The following is a 19,242-nucleotide window of genomic DNA, read 5'->3' on the forward strand; positions in this document are numbered from 1 at the left end:
TCTAGGATCTAAGACGCCTTTAGCACTTTCCCTCACTCTTGGAACCCTGACTCTGCCATGTGAACAATCCTGGGCCAGCCTGGAGCAGGGACACGTTAGCCTACTTGTCCCAGGCGAGACCTTAGACATATGAGAGCCCAGCCAAGATTAGCAAACCCATCTAGCTGACCTTCAGGTGAGCAATGATGGATGAGCGAGGCCCACTAAGCTCAGATCAGCAGAACCTACCAGGCAGCCCAAAGACTCATGAGCAATAACAAACAGTCGTTGTTTTAAACCACTAAGTTTTAGGATGGTTTGTTATGCAGCTATAGCTAACTGCTACATCACTGTTTAAATATACTCTTAGTAGAGTGCAGGTACTTGCAGACCAAAGCATCTTAAATGATATAGTAAATCAGCAACCATTAATATTATGATGCCTTTGGGATGTTCCCAAACCAGGTGTTTGTAACACAGCTCCCCTTCATCTCATAGACCAGAATGTGGAGGTCACCTCCAGCCATACCCTCCTCCCACCTACCTGCTCTCCTGTTCCAGCTGCTCCTCAGCCTGGGCCAGCTTAGACTCAAGAGCAGCAATGGTCATCTTCTGGCGGGCCCGGGCCCCCGCGTCCTCCTCACCCAGGCGTCCCCGGAGCTCCTGGACCTGCCGCTCCAGCTGCTGCCGCCCACTCTCAGCCTTGGCTGAGAAACTGCGCTCAGCTGACAACTCTGTGGTCAGTGATTCCACCTGTCGCAGTGAGAAAGGCAAGATATTATGGTGGAGTCTCAGAGGGAAGGTGGTAGGTAAATCCAGGCACCTTCCAAATTAAGTGAGTTGATGATTGTTAAGTGCATAGCACAAAGCCTGATACATAATAAGTACTCAACAAATGTGAGTGTGCATTTTTTCCTGATTGGCTTATCTGCCAACAGCAGTACCAATCCTGGATTTTAACCTTTTGGGTAGATTTTTGCTACTTTAATAAGTCCACAAGACTATCACAAACTTGTTTAAATGCTATAAATTCTACCGCTGATTGTGAATGAGTCTATTTCAAAGGTTATCACACTTCTGTTTATACCAGGATCATTTTGGGAGCTTGTGAAGAAAATGCGAACTGCAGGGATTCTGATACAGCAAGTCTGGAGTGGGGTCCAGGAATCCACATTTTTAACAAACATCTCAGGTGGTTCTGCTATGAGTGATATGCAGGATCATTTTGAGACATGCCAGCTCAATAAACAGTAGCTACTACATTGAGAATGTGTAAACACACCCCTAATAATAGCTCCCATTTATTTATTCAGTTCGTACTCTGAGCGAGGCCCTGTGCTGGGGACACGGAAATGAGTCAGAATCAGTCTGATTCATACTTTATTTAATTTCACCCTCACAGGAACTCATCAATGTGGTGATTAGCACTTGCTCTTTTTTTTATTGTGAAAACCTATTACTCTTTCCTTAAAATAAGTTTTTATTTTTCAATTACAGTTGACATACAGTATTATATTAGTTTCAGGTGTACAACATAGTGATTACACATTTATATAACTAGACTTATCAGGGTGATAACTTTGTAAGTTATATAAATGTCTAAGCATTTGCTCTTTTTTAAAAAAATATGTTCTATTGGAAAATAAAAAACTGAAAGTAAAAAACTGATCTTATATATGGCTTCATGGGTTAGTAAAAGGTAAACCCCACTCTCACCCCTACGCAGGTCAAGAAAGATAAGTTGGCCACTCCATAAGCCCCTTCACGTGCCCATCCTAATAGCAACCCTTTCGTCCCCTAAAACAGCACATTATTCTGACTTTTAGGGTAATCACTTCCTTACACCTCTTTCGAGTTTTATTACTCAAAGATTCATCCCTAGATTCTATAGTTGAATCCTGCTCATTTAAAAAATTATACGTATGTCTTTTAAGTCTCTTTTAACCTACAGTTCTCTCCTCCAACCCTTTTATTTCCTTAAAATTTATCTGTTGAAGACTCTGGGGCATTTAACCTGCAGAATTTCTATCAGTCTGGATTTTCCTGATTACACACTCATGGTCTAATTCAGCAGGTTTCTCTGTTTCTCCTGTTTCCTTCACATTGGCAGTTGGGTCAAGACACTTAACTCTTTCTCTTTAGAGTTTTAAAGGTAATGAACTGATTCTCTATCATCCTCTGAAGGTGACTATGCTGGGTTGAACAGTCTACCTCCAAAAATTCATGCCCATCCAGACCTTATTTGGTAATAGATTCTTTGGAGATGTGATTTGTTAAATTAACACTGGGTCATAATGGATTAGGGTGTGCCCTAAATCCAATGTGGCTGGTGTCCTTATAAGAAGAGGAGAGGAGACACTGACACAGAGAAGACACAGAGAGGACCATGTGAAGACAGAGGCAGAGATTGGATGTATCTATGAGCCAAGGAATGCCATGGATTGCTGGCGAATATCAGGAGCTCGGAAAGAGGCATGGAATAGATTCTCCCTCAGAAGGACCAACCCTGACACACCTCGAAATTGGACTTCTGGCCTCCAAAACTGAGAGAGAAAGTTCCTATTGTTTTAAGCCACCCAGGTTGTGGTAATTTTTTTACAGCAGCCCTAGTAAACTAATAGTGATTCATTAGTATTTTTAAAAATATTGTGAACTCATGGATTTAAACAGAATTGGTGGATTTAAAGCAATTGCAATTATTATCCTTGTTGAAGCTTGAATTGTTCCATTTGGGGTCAGCAGGAGCCTCTCTAGATTGACTTCTAAGTGCTTTTGACATAACCAAGCTACCTGTCTCGATAACTGGTATTTATGGACTGAATGTTTGTGTCCCTCCAAAATTCATCTGTTGAAACCCTAACCCCTAATGTGATAGCATCTGTGAGATGGAACCTTCGGGAGGTAATTAGGGCTAGATGAGGTCATGAGGTTGCGGCCTGCATGACAGCATTAGTGCCCTTATAAGAAAACACCAGAGAGCTTACCCTCTCCCGGCCTCCACCATGCACACACAGCAAGATGGGGGCTACCTACAAGCCAAGAGAAGAGGCTTTGGAAGAAAACCTACTTCACTGGCACCCTGATCTTGGACTTCCAAGCCTCCAAACTGTGAGAAATACATTTCTGTTGTTTAAGCCACCCAGTCTGTGGTACTTTTGTTGTGGCAGCCTGAGCAGAATGAAGCATGACATTCCAGGCTACTCACGTTCATTTCCTGCTTCAGATCTGGGATCGGCAGTTTCTAAAGAAGCTCCAGTTTCTTTTAAAGTGGGAAATGGTGTTTCTAGACCACACCTTGGGCCCCAGGGATGCTCACTGCTACTGGATTGGTTATTGTTTCTAGGGCTTTTGGGTGGACAGAGATGGGATGGAGCTATATAAAATACCCCACACGTCCAGGAGTGAATATATCCAAGTCAAATTCAGGACTACAGGGATTTGTTTTGTTTTGTTTTGTTTTTAACTTAGCCTCTTCTCTATGACATCTGTACCTAGGTTCCTTCATGCTGAGGATCCTGAGATTATGGACACATGTTATGATACATTTAGAATATCCCATTTTTAATCATTTACTTTATCCCACATCACAATGTTTCCGAAACACAGTGATAATACTACCACTACCAATATAATTACAGAATGCAGTCATAATTTTTTTTGCCTGTTTGCCCAGTCTTTCCATTTAACAAATAGTTGTACTGCACATAACTGAGCATCTAGCCATTATCTTTTTAACTCACTCCTTCTCAGCCTTCACTTGCTCTTAGCTGTAAGTAAACTGTATGTGCATTACTCTGTCACGCTGATGTCTCTCTAGTGATTCTGATCATTTGAACCTGGCTCTCTAGGGCAGTAGTTCTCAGAACCACCTGGAGGGCTTGTTTAAACACAGATTGCCAGGCCCTACCCCCAGCATTCCTCCTTTACTTGGGCTTGGCTGGGGCCCAGGAACTTACATTTCCAACAAGTTTGCAGGTGTTGCTGACGCTACTGGTCTTGGGGCCACACTTTGAGAACCACTGGTTTTGCAGCTTCCTCAGGAAGAGCTCATGGGAATAGTCCCCAAGTTCTCACATGCTGGTCACTTGTTTGTGTCCTTTACGCGTGAAAGGAAGTCTTACTTGATACAAAATCATTGGCTCACATTTGCTTTCCTTGAGTACCTTAACTATGTCTCCATTTTCTTCCAGCATAAAGTCATATTGTCAAAAATCTGATGATAATGTAATTGTCTTTTCCTTATCTATCACGTGCTCATTTTTTCTCTGGATGGCTAAAGGATCTCCTCACCCCCTTTCAAGTCCAATAGTTTTACTATAATCTCTTGGTATCAGTTTTTTAATGGGTCAATGTCCCTAAGTACACAGTGTGCTCTTCTAATATGTAGCTTCAAACTTTTTTTGTTTCAGGAAAGTCTTCTTGCATTATGTATGGTTTTTGGTTATTTGCTCTGTTCCCTTGCTTTGGTTTTCTTCTTTGGGGACATCTAGTGTCCATATGTTGGGTCTTCTTAGCCTGTCTTCAATATTTGCTATTTTCTTGTGAATCCCTTTTTAAGTTTTATCTTGATTTTTAAAAAGGTTCTCATTGGGCCAGCCCAGTGGCTCAGGCGGTTAGAGCTCTGTGCTCCTAACTCCAAAGGCTGCCGGTTCGATTCCCACATGGGCCAGTGGGCTCTCAACCACAAGTTTGCCGGTTCAATTTCCTTGAGTCCCGCAAGGGATGGTGGGCAGCGCCCCCTGTAACTAAGATTGAACACGGCACCTTGAGCTGAGCAGCCACTGAGCTCCCAGATGGCTCAGTTGGTTGGAGCGCGTCCTCTCACTGGTTGGATTCCTCGACTCCCTCAAGGGATGGTGGGCAGCGCCCCCTGCAACTATCAACGGCAACTGGACTTGGAGCTGAGCTACGCCCTCCACAACTAAGATTGAAGGATAACAACTTGACTTGGAAAAAAGTCCTGGAAATACACACTGTACCCCAATAAAGTCCTGTTCCCCTTCCCCAATAAAATCTTTAAAAAAAAAAAAAAAAAAAAGGTTCTCCTTTCACCAATAGCCAAGGACGCAGGTTGGGTTAAGTCGCATCATTCTTTATGTGGTTGTAGTATCCTATGCTCCCTCCCTTAGCACATGTATGGGCTTATTCATTTCATTTACAATGAGCGCCCAGTACTGTTTTAGGTATAGGATAGAGCAGTGAACAAAACTAAGACAGAGGTCCTACTCTCAAGGTGCTTACACTCTGTTGGGGAGGTGGACAATAGACAAACAAGTAAATATATAATATAATATCAGGCAGTGGTAAGTGATATGAAAGAGAATAAAGCAGAGAGAATGGAGAGAAATCATCGGAGGGAGGGTGGCTGTTTCACATAGGGTTGTCAGGGAAGTTTTGAGGGAGTGAGACATGTGATGGTCTGGCAGAAGAGCTTTCTAGGAGGAGGGAACAGGAAGTGCAAAGGTCCTAAGGTAGGAATCAACTTGGCATCATCAAGGAATAGTAAGGAGGCTGGTGTAGCTGGAGCAGAGTGAATTAGAGGGAAAAGGGTTAGAGATAAGGTCTGAGTTAGCCAAGGACCAAGTGTGGGGTGTTGTAGGTGATTGGGATTTCACTCTGAGTGTGAGCTGTATCATCCTGGAGTATGACTGCCTCTCCTACTGGCCTATGGGCTCCACAAGGGCTGAGCTGGGGTTTTACTCTTTGAGTCCCCAGCAATATTGGGGCATGGCCCAGGAGAGGCCTCAAAATGTGTCTAAAAATTAACGAAATAGGGGCGGTCGGTTGGCTCAGTTGGTTAGAGTGCAGTGCTCATAATACCAAGGTCACTGGTTCGATTCCCAAATGGGCCAGTGAGCTGCACCCTCCACAACTAGAGTGAAAACAACAGCTTGACTTGGAGCTGATGGGTCCTGGAAAAACAAACTGTTCCCCAATAAAAATTTTTTTTTAAATTAATGAAATAATGGAAACATAGGTCTCTCTTTGGAAATCCCATACCTCTGTTGTCTGCCTGGCAAACTCTTAACTTCCAAACTCTGAACTTCCTATAAGACCTCTTAAGGAACCACCTCCAGCAGGAAGTCTTCCCTGATAGCCCTCAGCCTCCAAGCTACGTCAGTAGTCCCATCTAAGTTCTCATAGAGTCTTGTGCTTCTTCCATTTTCATTTGTATCTGTGTATTGGGATAGTCCGTCTCCTCCATCAGACTAGGATGTCCTTAGGGGCAGAAACCTGAAATGATCCATCTCCAGGTCCCCAGAATCACCCAATAGGATCTGGACTTCTGGAAGACTCAGAAAATATTTATAAATAAATATGCAAATGAAAATATGTTTGTCTCCATCTGCCTAGCCCCTACTTATGCTTTAAAACCCCAGCCAAATGTCTTTTCTTCCAAATTCCAAATGCCTTCTTGTGACTTTTGCAGATAATTCTCTCTCTCTCTCTCTCTCTCTCTCTCTCTCTCTCTCTCTCCTGGGCCCAGGATACTTCTATTATCACACATGCCACCCTATATATAATGTGACAGTGTAGTTCCATGTCATGTCTGTTTCCCTACAAAATTCTGCAGGACAGAGGCCCCACATAAGTTCATCTCTGGATTCAGCCCTTGAGAAATCTCAGAAATGCAAGTGCCTCCCTTCTGTGAGAACTCCTATTCATCCTGCAAAACCCAACTCAAACATTCCCTTTTCCTATGTCTGTTGAATAAGAGGACTGAAGGTTATGGTCCCAGGTCAGTGGGGATCTGGGCTGACGGGGTGACTGGATTGTGCTCACCTGCAGTAGTAGCTTACGGTAGCGGTCATTGAGCAGTTCTGCATTACTCTGCTCTTCCTCTAGCTCCTCTTCCATTTGCCCTAGGCGCCCCTCCAGCTGACGCTTCTCCTCCAGAATGGCTGTCCTAGGGAGAACCCGACCACGGGGACGTGAGAGGGCAGGATGGCCAGAGGAGGAGGCTCTGCTCCACATAACCATGTGCCACTCACTTGCTAAGGCTGCTGTTGGCCACTTCGTCGGCCATCTCATCTCGTTCCTGCTGGGCCTGCCGCCTGGCGCGGTCTGAGGCAGCCAGTTCCTGCAAGGACAGAGGGGATGGTCAGTAGAGGCTATGGGAAGCCGTCTGGGCATCGGTCTCCCTGCCTCTCACACTTCAAGTCTCTTGGCCATTGTTTTTTTTCACTGCAGATGAACATGCCAGTCCCTGGGTAACCTGGGCATGAACTTCGATCTACAGGCAGATGTTTCCTAAATCCATCTCGGGAGACCCTGCTCCCAGGCTCCTCACCCTCAGCACTTCTACAACACTGAGCTCAAGCATTTCCTCTCACGCCTGCTCCTCCTGCAGGTTTCCCCAGTCACCAGGCCAGACCCTCAGGTCTCTCCTCACCTCCCTTGCCCCACAGCCCTGCCCATCCTGCCCCGACTTTCTCTGCCTTGTTCCCTCCTCTGTGTCCCCATAGCCCGGGCTCAGGACTGGTCCTCTCTCCCGAGCCTACCTGCTTCCAGTTTCCGCCACTCCAGTCCATCCTCCGTAAGGCCCAAAGCAGACCCTGCCCCTCTCTTGCTCAGAACCCTCCCAGGGCTCCCTAGTGCCCCCTGGCCCAGTGTGATTGCCCTCCTACACTCCCAGCCTCCCATCCCACCCACCCTCACCCTCACCCTCACCCTCACCCCCAGCCTCCCATCCCACCCACCCTCACCCTCACCCCCAGCCTCCGACACCCATCCTGCTTCACCTCCTGCAGCCGCAGCACCTCCGCCTCCAGTCCCTTAAGGCGCTTGTCACTCTCCCGGTTCTGGGCAAAGATCTCCTCCCGGGAGTTGCGTGACTCCTCCACCTCCCGCCACAGCTCCTTCATCTGGGCCTGGGCAGAATAGAGCGAGTGGGCGGGCTCAGCCTGGTCATGACTCATGGGGAACTCCCTACCCTTGCAGAAGCACTGCGGGGGCTCCTTGGCTCCCCCAGAGCCCAGCAGACTTGGGCTGCCCCACCAGCCCCCAGCAGAACTGACTGCTCAGCCCCCAACTGAACTGACCTTGGGCCAGCCCCTCCCCCTGTCTGGGTCTCAGCTGCTTCCTTTTTAAAAGAGAAACACTTTAAAATTAAAGTAAGCCTAAAATGGGTATAGTATTTGGACTCTGCAGCAAACTTACCTTGGCCCAGGCCTGTTTATACACATACTGACTCGTTAAATCCTCACAACTGCAGTTGGGGGTACTATTTTCCTACAACCCCCCCTTTACAGATGGAGACACTGAGGCACAGAGAGTTTTACAACATGGCCAGGGTGGTAAGCGGCAGAGCCAGGATGTGAACCCAGGCCATCCAGCCTCTGAGTTTACTCTTCAAGCCACTTTGCTACTAGGCCACACTACTTCTGAGAGAGTATAAAGATCCCAGTATAAGGGTTTTCTCCTCAATGGTGCTTAAAATAAAGAAAAATAAAACACAAACTAAATGTCCACCACCATTTAAAAGACCCCACTCCATATCTTTACAATGGAGTAGTGTGTCACTGTTCACAGCCATAGTGAGGACAACAGGGGGCTTGAGAGCAGCAGGACAATTATCATTACTGCTGTTAGTATTATTTGCTTAATAATAACAGCTTTTCAGGGTAGGGGTTTTCTCTCGGGGATGACATGGTTGGCAATTTTCACTTTTTGGGAGGGATCTTTCTATACCAGCGCTGCCCCAGAGAAATACATTGTGAGGACAAACGCTTTTCTAGTAGCCATAGTAAAAAGGTAAAAAGAAACAGGTGAAATTAGTTTGAACACTATATTCTATTTAGCCTAATCTATCTAAAATTATTTCCATTTATAATCAACATAAAAATTATTGAGCTAGTTTATAGTTTTTTGTACTAAGTCTTCAGAATCCAGTATGTAATTAGGATGTTGGACCTACCACCTGATAGATGCCCGACAGCCACACAGGGCCGGAACCCTCTGTATCGGACAGCCCAGTTCTATACTTACCAAAAAAAAAAATAGACTTGATTTTTCACAGGTTCACAGCAATAGTGGCCAAAAGGTACAGAGGTTTCACATATAGCCCCTGCCCCCCCATCAAAGCCTCCCCCATCACCCCCACCCCCCACCAGAGTGGGACATTTGTTTACAATCGATGGACCCACCTTGCTCCATCATTATCATCAAAACATACATATGTACACACACATACATATTTTTACACAACCAGTCTCCTCACCCTCATCACCTCTTCACTGAGCTCAGCGTTTCCCTTCAAACCTGCTCCTCCTCCAGCTTCCCCTAGTCACTGGGCCAGAGCCCCAAGGGAAAAAAAAAACCCTAAACTATTTCTATTTCAAAAATTAAATAAAATGAGGGAATTGAACTTAAAAATTAAGCATTTTAAATAAAGGCAATAAAAAACATAAAAGAACCAAGTGAGCCTTTGGGACATGGATGTTTATAAAGGTGGTTCCTAATCCGGAAGTGCTGGTCTTCAGGTGGAGAGAGGGGTCCAAGCTGATGTCTGGCCTGGATCTGTGATGCGGGCTCCTCTCCCCGGGCTTCAGCCCCGCCCCCTAGCCGGTTTAAGCCCCGCCCCTCACCTGCATCTTGCGAAGCTGCTTCACCGCCTCCTCCTTGCCCTGCCCTGCAGCAGAGGTCTGGGCCTTCAGCTCCTCCAGCTCGGCCTCCAGCTTCTTGCGGGCAGCTACCGCCAGAGCACGCTGCTTGCGTTCCTCATCCCGCTCCACCTCTGCATCCCGCAGCTGGAGGTTGTGGGGGAAGGACGGGAGAGGCGGGCTCAGGGCTCAGGGCACAGGAAGCCCAGGTTCCCCCTACATGCCAGTGACATAGAGGTGCAACCTCCAGCTCCTGCCCCTGCCTCTCCACCCCAGACCTTCCTCTCCGTTCTGGTGCCCCAGCCTCCACTCTACTCCCACCGCCCTCCTCCAACCCATTTCCAGCGGGGCTCCAGAGGGTCTCTGTATACTCAGAGCTGACCCTGCTCCTCCCATGCTCAGAAATCACTGTAGTAGAGGGCCTCACCCTCAGCAGACCACAGGACTGAATCAGTAATGAATGAATGGTGCACAGAAGGAGAGCGTGATGTACACATGAGAAGGCGGGTGAGAGTCAGTGAATGAGGTTGTGGAGGAAGGGGGTGTGGGCCAGCTGGTCAGTGAGCGCATGGGTAGGTTGGGAGTGCACTGGGCTAGGGTTTGGGGAGTGGTTGGGATGCGGAGAGGTGGTTGCTTGGTAGGTTAGGTGGATGGAGAAACTGGACTCACAGTTCGTTGTGTAGAAGTGTTTGTTGGTGGTTGAGTGGTGGGTGGATGAATGGTTTGATGGATGGAGAGAGTCTGGGTATGTCATTGGGGAATGTTGGATCTGTGTGGAGGTTCATGGGTTAGGTGGAGAATGGGTTGGGGAACAGGGGGCTGGTGGACTAGCAGACAGCACTTGGGTAGAAACACTGGGGAGCAGGTGGGTGGGTGAGACTTCAAGCCCCTTTTGCTGCCCGTAAGCTCCAGGGCACAGCCAGCTGGTTGGGTACCCTGCAGCCTCCCACTTGGCCTGCTGGTACCTGCTTGGCCAACTGCCTCCGTCTCTCCTCACCAGCCTCGTCTCGGCCCTGTAGGTCACGCTCGTGCTGCGTCTTGAGAGCCTGCACAGTCACTTCCAGGCGCAGCTTGGTGTCCTCGGCTGCTGTCAGCTCATCCTCCAGCTCTGTCATCTGTGTTCGAAGGTCGTTGGCTGCCTGTTCTGCCACCCGGCGGGCTCGTTCCAGCTCATGTACCTGGTGGGGAGGGAGAGTGAGCATTGGACACTGAGGAGAGGCCAGGGTCCTAGATCTATCCTAGGGTAGAGTGAGGGGACCCCAAGTCTATGTGCCCATCCTAGTTCATTCATTCATTCACTTATTCGAAACTTCCTGGGCACCTACTTACTATGTCTCATTCTGAGTCATCCTAAAACATACTTTATTAATAACCTATGCATGACAATTCTATAGCTGAAGCTCTTGAAAATCTAATTCAAATGTTTGTTAGATCAGCTGATTCTCACTCGGGGTGAATAATGTCCTTATGAGTTTTGTGATTTTGGATTGTGAGTTCACTTCACTGGGACTTCATCTTTGGGAATCCAGTGTGGAAAGGGGTTGAAGACATGCAACTTCAGAGCCGTCAGTGTGGGTTTCTGCCAGACTCCCCAACATATCACCAACCCACGAGCCCCTTTGATTTTTTTCTCAGCTTGGGAGTTTCCCAGACCTTTTGAGAGGTGTAAATTAAAACCCCAAACACCCTTTGAAAGCCAATCTGGGCTTATGAATTCTCGGAGAGCCCCCCTCGCACCTCTCCTTAATTGTCACCTTCTCAGAGAAGTGTTTCTTGACCTGTCAGGGCCTCCCTGTTACCCGTGCTCTAGGCACTGAGCCCTCTTCGACTCAGCCTTAGTCACAATGGTCATTTAACATGTGCTTAACTGTCCCCCACATTGGGCTGTGAGTTCCACAGGGCAGGGACTATGTCTGCATATGACCACAGCCGATGACACTCACGGAAATGCTGGTCAGCCATAAGTGTCTACTTTTAGCCCTTGGAAGGGGCCAATTGGTCTCCTTTACTATCTGGCACCTGCCAATCAATTTTGTTTACTTGCAGGAATCAAACTTTCTCCCATCAACATACCATTTCCCACAAAGGCCTTTGGAGTCACTATAAATAACTTGACAGTTTTCCCAAAGAAAAGGCCTTAGTTTCAGTATGAGTTGGATTTTGGCTCCAGTATCCCTGGGGGTGCAGACCAAGGGTACGTCATGAGGTTACGGGTTCTCTTCAGGTCTGGCTAAATGCTCCAGCGGATTAATATCAAAGTGTGTGAAGAAAATATAGCCCTCATCTGTCACACCCACAGGAGTATGCGGTCTAACAATAAGGAAGTATGTTGGCAATGTGTCTGTCCAAGGACTCAGCTAAACACATATTCTGTCAACGCCTTCCGTCATTAGTCAGGATGACCTGCGTCCCTGGGCCTGTCCCGGCTGGTGCCCCACACATGTATTTATTAAGTGAATGAAGGTAGGATGCAGTGGAGGGTGTAGTGGACCTTTCTGAAGGCTGGGACACGGGCTGGGTGGGCAGGCCTGGGAACAGGCCTGGGGTACCCCTCACAGGCCCTGGAGGGGAAGACAGAGGCCTGATGGGGTTGTGGGTGGCAAGGTGGGGTCTCCTCACATTGTGTGTGTGTGTGTGTGTGTGTGTGTGTAAGTGTGTGGTACGTGTGTGTGAATGTGGTGTGTGTGTGGCATGTGTGTGTGCGTGTACATACTCATGTTTGGGGAGTGGTTCTCAGCCTGTATGTTGTGGTAAATTCTCTTCATGTTCTCTCTCTCTCTGAGTATTCACACACACATGTGATGAGTAATTCTCATGCTCTATGCGTACATGTGAACATGTGTGTTTAACAGAAGATGCTTCTTACATTCCATATACATGCATATGAACATGTTTGTTTTGTGAGCAGCTTTCATGTTCTGTGTATGAACATGTGTGTCTGATGGAAGATTTTTCTCACACTCGGTGTATGTGAACACGTATTTGGTTAGCAGCCCTGCTCCTGTTGTGCTTGTGCATGAACACGTGACTTGGATGGCTAGTTCTCTTCGTGCTGTGTGAGACAGCAACACACATGTGTGTATGTCTCTCTCCCAGCACCAAGTGTGCAGGCAGTTGTCACATGGGTGTCTCAGAGAGTGGGGGCTTCACTCACGCTCTTGCCAACGTCATCCTTGCTGCTCAGCAGTTCCTCCAGCTCTGCCCGCAGGGCCCGGTTCTGCCGCTCCAGCTCCTCACGTGCTTCCTGTTCCTCCTCCAGTGCCCGTGTCAGCGCCAGGGCCCGAGCCTCACGCTCCCGGCCCTCTGCCTCGACCCGCTCACGCTCCTCCACTGCCCGCAGCACGACTGCCTTTTCCTCGGCCAGGAGCTTCCGGGTGGAAGGAGATGGGGTGGGGGAAATAGATTAGCTGAAAGGAGTGTACAAGGGGGTGGGGAAGAGGGAGCAGCCAAGCCAAGAACAGAGACAGACAGACAGACAGAGGCAGACATAAGAGGGAGGTAGAGGGATTAAAGTCACAACCATGTGCCAAACCAGCTTAACTCTTGAATGGATCAGAATTGATCAGTCTGTCACTCTAGATACCCAACAGAGGCAAGGTGTTTCTTCTTGGGGTAGTGGTAGAAAAAACATATACCTATATTTTTAAAATGTACTTCAACCATGACTGTATTTTTTAAGATACAGTAATTGAAAACAATAAAACTCACAAGACATGCAAAAAAAGGAAGAGAGCAGCACTCAGTCAAGAGAAAAATCAATCTATGGAAACATCCACAGAAGACCAAGATATTATCACACCAGGACTGTGATAAGTAAGTTTCAAAACGAGATGGATACAATGGGTGAAGAGTCAGGGTTATTCCAGGAGGGATTTGAAACTGTAATACAGAACCAAATAGAAATGTCAGAACTGGAAAATATGGTATCTGAAATAAAAAAGTTATTGGATGAAACTGAGAGCAGACTGGACACAGAAGAGTCAGTAAAATTGAAAACAGATCAATACAAATGATCTAAATAGAGCAAAGAAAGAAAAAAAAAACATTGCAAAACAATTAACAGAGCTTTAATAACCCATGAGACAGCATCAGGCAGTTAAACATACATGTGTCAAGAGTCCCAGAGGAACTGGGAGAAAACCCAATGGGATCTATATAAAAATCTACTAGTACTAATAAGTGAGTTTAGCTAGATTGTAGGATTCAAGATTAATATAAAAAAATTGATTGCATTTCTATATCTTAGCAGTCAGATGTTGAAATAAAAATAATAGCATTTAAAATAGCATCAAAAATATGAAATGCTTAGCAACAAATCTGATAAAGATGTAAAGATGTACGCTAAAAACTACAAAACATTTCTGAGATAAATTACAGAAGATCTAATTAAATGGACATATATACCACGTTCCGGGGCCATAAAACTCACTATCATTAAGATGTCAATTCTTCCCAAATTGATCTACAGATTCAATGCAATCCAAAATCAGAAGGATTTTTTTGGTGCAGAAATTGACAAATTGATTCTAAAATACGTAGGAAAATTCAAAGGAACTAGAAGAAGCAAAACAACCTAGGAAAAAGGAGAAAAAAATTGGAGAACTTACATTATCTAATTTTCAATATGTATGCAAAAGCAGGTCAGTGGAGTGAGTCTTTTCAACAAATAGTGTTTGAACAATTAACATCCCTGTAAATAAGTCTCACTTAATGTTATTGACAGGTGACTTTAAGCAAAATGACATGTAACAAAACCAATTTTATCATAGGCTAATTGATATAAACAAGAATTAAGTTCCTACACCATCTCATCAACATTATAATGAAACAACACTGAATGAAATGACATTATTTGAGGACCTGCTGTACATAAAAAATTAACTTGGAGCCATGAGAGCACCATCTAAAAAGTTAACTCAAAGTGGATCATAGACTTCAATATAAAACCTGAAACTAGAAAACTTCTAGGAAAAAACAGAGGAGGAAACCTTATACAACACCAAAAGCATAACCTATAAAATAACTAATTAATAAATTGGACTTCATCAAAATTTAAAATTTCTGCTCTTTGAAAAACTATATTAAAAGAGTGAAAAGACAAGACATGGACTGAATGAAAATATTTACAAAACTATAGATCTGATAAAGAAATTGTATTCAGAATATGGAAAGAACTTTCAAAATTCAATAAGAAAAGAAATGACTCAATTTTTTTTTTTTTAAAGAAAAGGGCAAAAGATTTGAACAGACACTTCACCAAAGATGTATGGATGGAAAATAAGCACATGAGAAGATGTTCAACATCATAGTTCATCAGGGCTATGTGAATTAAAACCACTACAACCTATTAAGAAGACTAAGGTTTTATTCCTAATAGGCAAAAACTAGAAACAACTCAAACGTTTATCAACAGGTTACTGGATATATAAAATGCGGTTTATCTATACAGGAATAATACTGAACAGTAAAAAACGGGATAGATTATTGATACATGCAAAAACATGGATGAATCTCAAAGTAATTATTCTGAGTGAAAGAAGCCAATAAAAAGAGATTTATATAAAAAAACATACAAAATTCTAGGAAACACACAAAAAAATTAAGCTCTATGATGAGGAAGTCCTAGTCACAGCAACCAGACAAGAAAAGGAAATAAAAGCCATCCAAATTGGAAAGGAATAAATAAAAACTGTCATTATTTGCAAATGACATGATACTGTATATAGAGAACCCTAAAGATTCCACCAAAAAAAAAAAAACTATTAGAACTGATAAATGAGTTCAGTAAAGTAGCAGGATACACAATTAATATTCAGAAATCAGTTGCATTTTTATACACCAATAACATACTAGCAGAAAGAGAAATTAAGAAAACAATTCCATTTACAACTGCATCAAAAAATACCTAGGAATAAATTTAACCAAGGAGGTAAAAGACTTGTATTCAGAAAATTATAAGATGTTGAAGAAAGAAATTGTAGATACAAATAAATGAAAACATGTATCATGGATAGGAAGAATTATATCATTAAAATGTCCATACTACCCAAAGCAATCAATAGATTCAATGCAATCCATACCAAAATGTCAATGGCATTTTTCACAGAACTATAACAAATAATTCTAAAATTTATATGGAACCACAAAAGACCCTGAATAGCCAATGTAACCTTGAGAAAGAAGAACAAAGTTGGAAGTATCATGCTACCTGATATCAAACTATACTACAAGGCCACAGTAATCAAAACAGCATGGTATTGGCATAAACACAGACACATAGATCAGTGGAACAGAATACGGAGCACAGAAATAAACCCACACCTATATGGTCAGTTAATCTATGACAAAGGAGGCAAGAATATACAATAGGGGTAAAGATAGTCTATTCAATAAGTGGTGTTGGGAAAACTGGATAGATGCATGCAAAAAAATGAAATTAGACCACCTTCTCACACCATATACAAGAATAAACTCAAAACAGATTAAAGACTTAAATGTAAGACCCTGAAACCATAAAACTCGTAGAAGAAAACATAGGCATTAAACTCTCTGACATTTTTCTTAGTAGTATTTTTTTCTGATATAGCTCCTTGGGCAAAGGAAATAAAAAGAAAAAATAAACAAATGGGACTACATCAAACTAAAAAGTTTTTGTACAGCAAAAGAAACCATCAACAAAATGCAAAGACAACCTATTGATTGGGAAAAGATATTCTCTAATGATACAGCCGATAGGGGGTTAATATCCAAAATTTAGAAAGAACTCATATAACTTAACACGCATACTCATAAAAAACCCAATCCAATTAAAAATTGGCAGAGGATCGGAATAGACATTTCTCCAAAGAGGACATACAGATGGCCAACAGACATATGAAAAGATGCTGAATGTGACTAATCATCAGAGAAATGCAAATTAAAGCCACAATAAGATACCACCTCACACCTTTCAGAATGGCTACCATCAATAAATCAACAATGAGTGTTGGCAAGGATGTGGAGAAAAGGGAACCCTTGTCATTGTTGGTGGGATTGCAAATTGGTGTAGCCTCTATGGAAAACAGTATGGAGGTTCCTCAAAAAATTAAAAGCAAAAGTACCTTATGACCCAGTAATTCCACTTCTGGGTATTTATCTGAAGAAACCCAAAACAATAATTCAAAAAGACATATGCTCTGCTATGTTACTGTAGCATTACTTATAATAGTCAAGATATGGAAGCAACCTAAGTGCCCATCAATAGACAACTGGATAAAGAAGATGTGGTATATACATACAATGAAATATTACTCGACCATAAAAAAAGAATGAATTCTTAACCATTTGTGACAACATGAATGGACCTAATGGGTATTAAGCTAAGTGAAATAAGTCAGACAGAGAAAGACAAATACCATATGATTTCACTTATATGTGGAATCTAAAGAACGAAATAAATGAACAAACAAAACAGAAACAGACTCATAGATACAGAGAACAAACTGATGGCTGGCAGAGGGAGATGGTTGGGGGACTGGGTAAAAAGGTGAAGGTATTAAGAAGTATAAATTGGTAGCTACAAAATAGTGACAGGATGTAAAGTATAGCATAGGGAATACAACCATTAATATTGTAATAACTATGTATGGTTGCAGATGGGTACTAGGCTTATAGGGGGGATCACTTCATAAATTATATAAATGTCTAACCACTATGCTGTACACCTGAAACTAATATAAAATAATATTGAATGTCAACTGTAATTGACAAATAAAAAAAATCTGAGTCTCAATGATCTATGGGACAGCATTAAGCAGTCAAACATAAATGTATTTGGAATCCAAGAAGAAGGGGAAAGAAAAAAAATGAAGAAGAAAAATATTTGAAGAAATAATGGCTGCAAATTTCCATGTCTGATAAAAAACACCAACCCACAGCTGTAGGAAGCTTGGCAATCCCAAAGCAGGATACATACAAACCCCCACAGCTGCACATATTATAGTCAAACTGCTAAAAACTAAAGATAAAGAGAAAAAAATTAAACCAGCTAGAAAAACACATTACATGACTCACAGGGACACAATGATTTCAATGACTGCTAACTTTTCATCTGAAACAATGGAGGCCAGAGATAATGGAATGATCTGTTCCAAGAGCTGAAAGAATAAAACCGTTGTTGACCTAGAATTCTATACCCAGTGAAAATATCTTTCAAAAGTGAAAGCAAATAATGATGCCTCCATTTTCTAGATGAAGAAAACGAGGCACAGAGAGGGTTGAGCAATTTTCCCAAGCCACACAGCCAGAAAGGGGCTAAGCTGGGATTTGAACCTCAGGTTGCCTGATCTTAATGCTCTGGGGCTCTGTGATTTTTATTAGGTTTGTGCAAAAGTAATTGCAGTTTTTGCAATTATTTTTAACCTTGTAAACTGCAATACTTTTGCACCAACCTAATATTTGTTCCTTGGATTGCCAGATGTTTAATATTATCCCCATTTCCTAGATGGGCACACTGAGGCTGAAATGGGAAAAGTGGCTTGCCTGAGGCACTCAGTGAGGCAGCAGGAGAAGTGAGACGTGTTATTTCATTTAATCCTCATCAGTATCCTCTGGTGAACCTTCAGGACACGTTTGGGAGTAAAATGGGGCTATACTTATTCTGGGACAAGAGACATAAGCCAGGATGGATGAGCATCTTATTTTATACTTAGATGGAAGAAACATCTTGCCCTAAGGTCCCCCCCCCAAGTTCATAGTGGAGCTGTAACATCACACATTACTGAGGGTTCACAACGACTGTGGGAAGTACGGATTAGCATCCTGCTGTCCCATCGGGTAACCCAAGGTGACCCACCTGGTCAAACTTGCGCTGCTTCTTCTCCAGCGTGCTCACAAGCTGCCGTTGCTGCTCCAGGTCCATGGTGGCATCGTCTAGCTCCTGTTGCAGCCGCCGGCGGCCCCTCTCCAGCCGCTCCACAATCTCCGTTTTTTCTGTCAGGCGTTGGGTCAGGGCCTCAGCCTCGCGGGCTGCCCGGCGCCGTGCTTCTTCCCCTGCTTCCAGTGCCCCTGCCTCCTCCTCCTGGCGCCGCCGCCACTCTGAGAGCTGGGGGGAGGAGACAGGGGGTGGGTGGCAGTCATGTCTGTGACCAAGGTGTGAGTTGATAGCACCCCTTTTCTCAAATGCGACTGAGGCCTAAAGAGGGAAATGACTCACTCCATGGGGCTCTTCTCTCCTTTGGAGTAGGATTGAGGTTGTAAGTTCTATGAACCCCAGCTCCTCCAGGAGATTAAAATTATTCTCACTGGGACCCAGAAGACGAATCAGACTTGGGCTCTGCCCTGGGGAATGTTCAGTCTGATGGGGAAGACTGAGGGTCACGGCCAGGGTGGTGGAGGCTAAGGTGGGGGAATCATGGGAGTTCAGAGAAGAGGTTCAGAATCTGTTTAGAACATTCAAGGGAGACTTCCTAGAGGAGGAGGCATTTGAGATGGATCTTAAAGTATGCATAGGAGTTTGCCAGTTGAAGAAGGATACTTGCAGGCATGCATTCAACACTCACTCACTCAACAGGTACTTCTCAAGGCCTCCCACACATCAGGTTCTATGTTGGCCTATGTTGGGGACCAGATCTAACTCTGATAGGGTTCCACTTTAAAGGAGGCTCCCCATTTGGTGTGTGTG

The 19,242-nt window shown here is 44.1% G+C and overlaps 1 protein-coding gene across 11 annotated transcripts in view; it reads right to left on the bottom strand.

Moving 5' to 3' along the window:
• MYH14 (myosin heavy chain 14) overlaps positions 1-19,242 on the bottom strand; it is a 91,727-nt gene that overhangs the window by 6,284 nt on the left and 66,201 nt on the right. For all 11 annotated transcript variants that reach the window (XM_074315444.1, XM_074315443.1, XM_074315441.1 and 8 more), the window contains 8 exons: positions 18,415-18,663; positions 12,736-12,948; positions 10,547-10,759; positions 9,567-9,728; positions 7,722-7,850; positions 6,972-7,060; positions 6,763-6,886; positions 524-732 (listed from right to left, as the gene is read on the bottom strand). In XM_074315444.1, the coding sequence (XP_074171545.1) occupies positions 524-732; positions 6,763-6,886; positions 6,972-7,060; positions 7,722-7,850; positions 9,567-9,728; positions 10,547-10,759; positions 12,736-12,948; positions 18,415-18,663 (1,388 nt within the window). The remainder of the gene's footprint in view (positions 1-523; positions 733-6,762; positions 6,887-6,971; positions 7,061-7,721; positions 7,851-9,566; positions 9,729-10,546; positions 10,760-12,735; positions 12,949-18,414; positions 18,664-19,242) is intronic.

This window comes from Rhinolophus sinicus, linkage group LG11 (genome assembly GCF_036562045.2).
Source record: "Rhinolophus sinicus isolate RSC01 linkage group LG11, ASM3656204v1, whole genome shotgun sequence".
In the NCBI taxonomy this organism is placed as follows: Eukaryota; Metazoa; Chordata; class Mammalia; order Chiroptera; family Rhinolophidae; genus Rhinolophus; species Rhinolophus sinicus.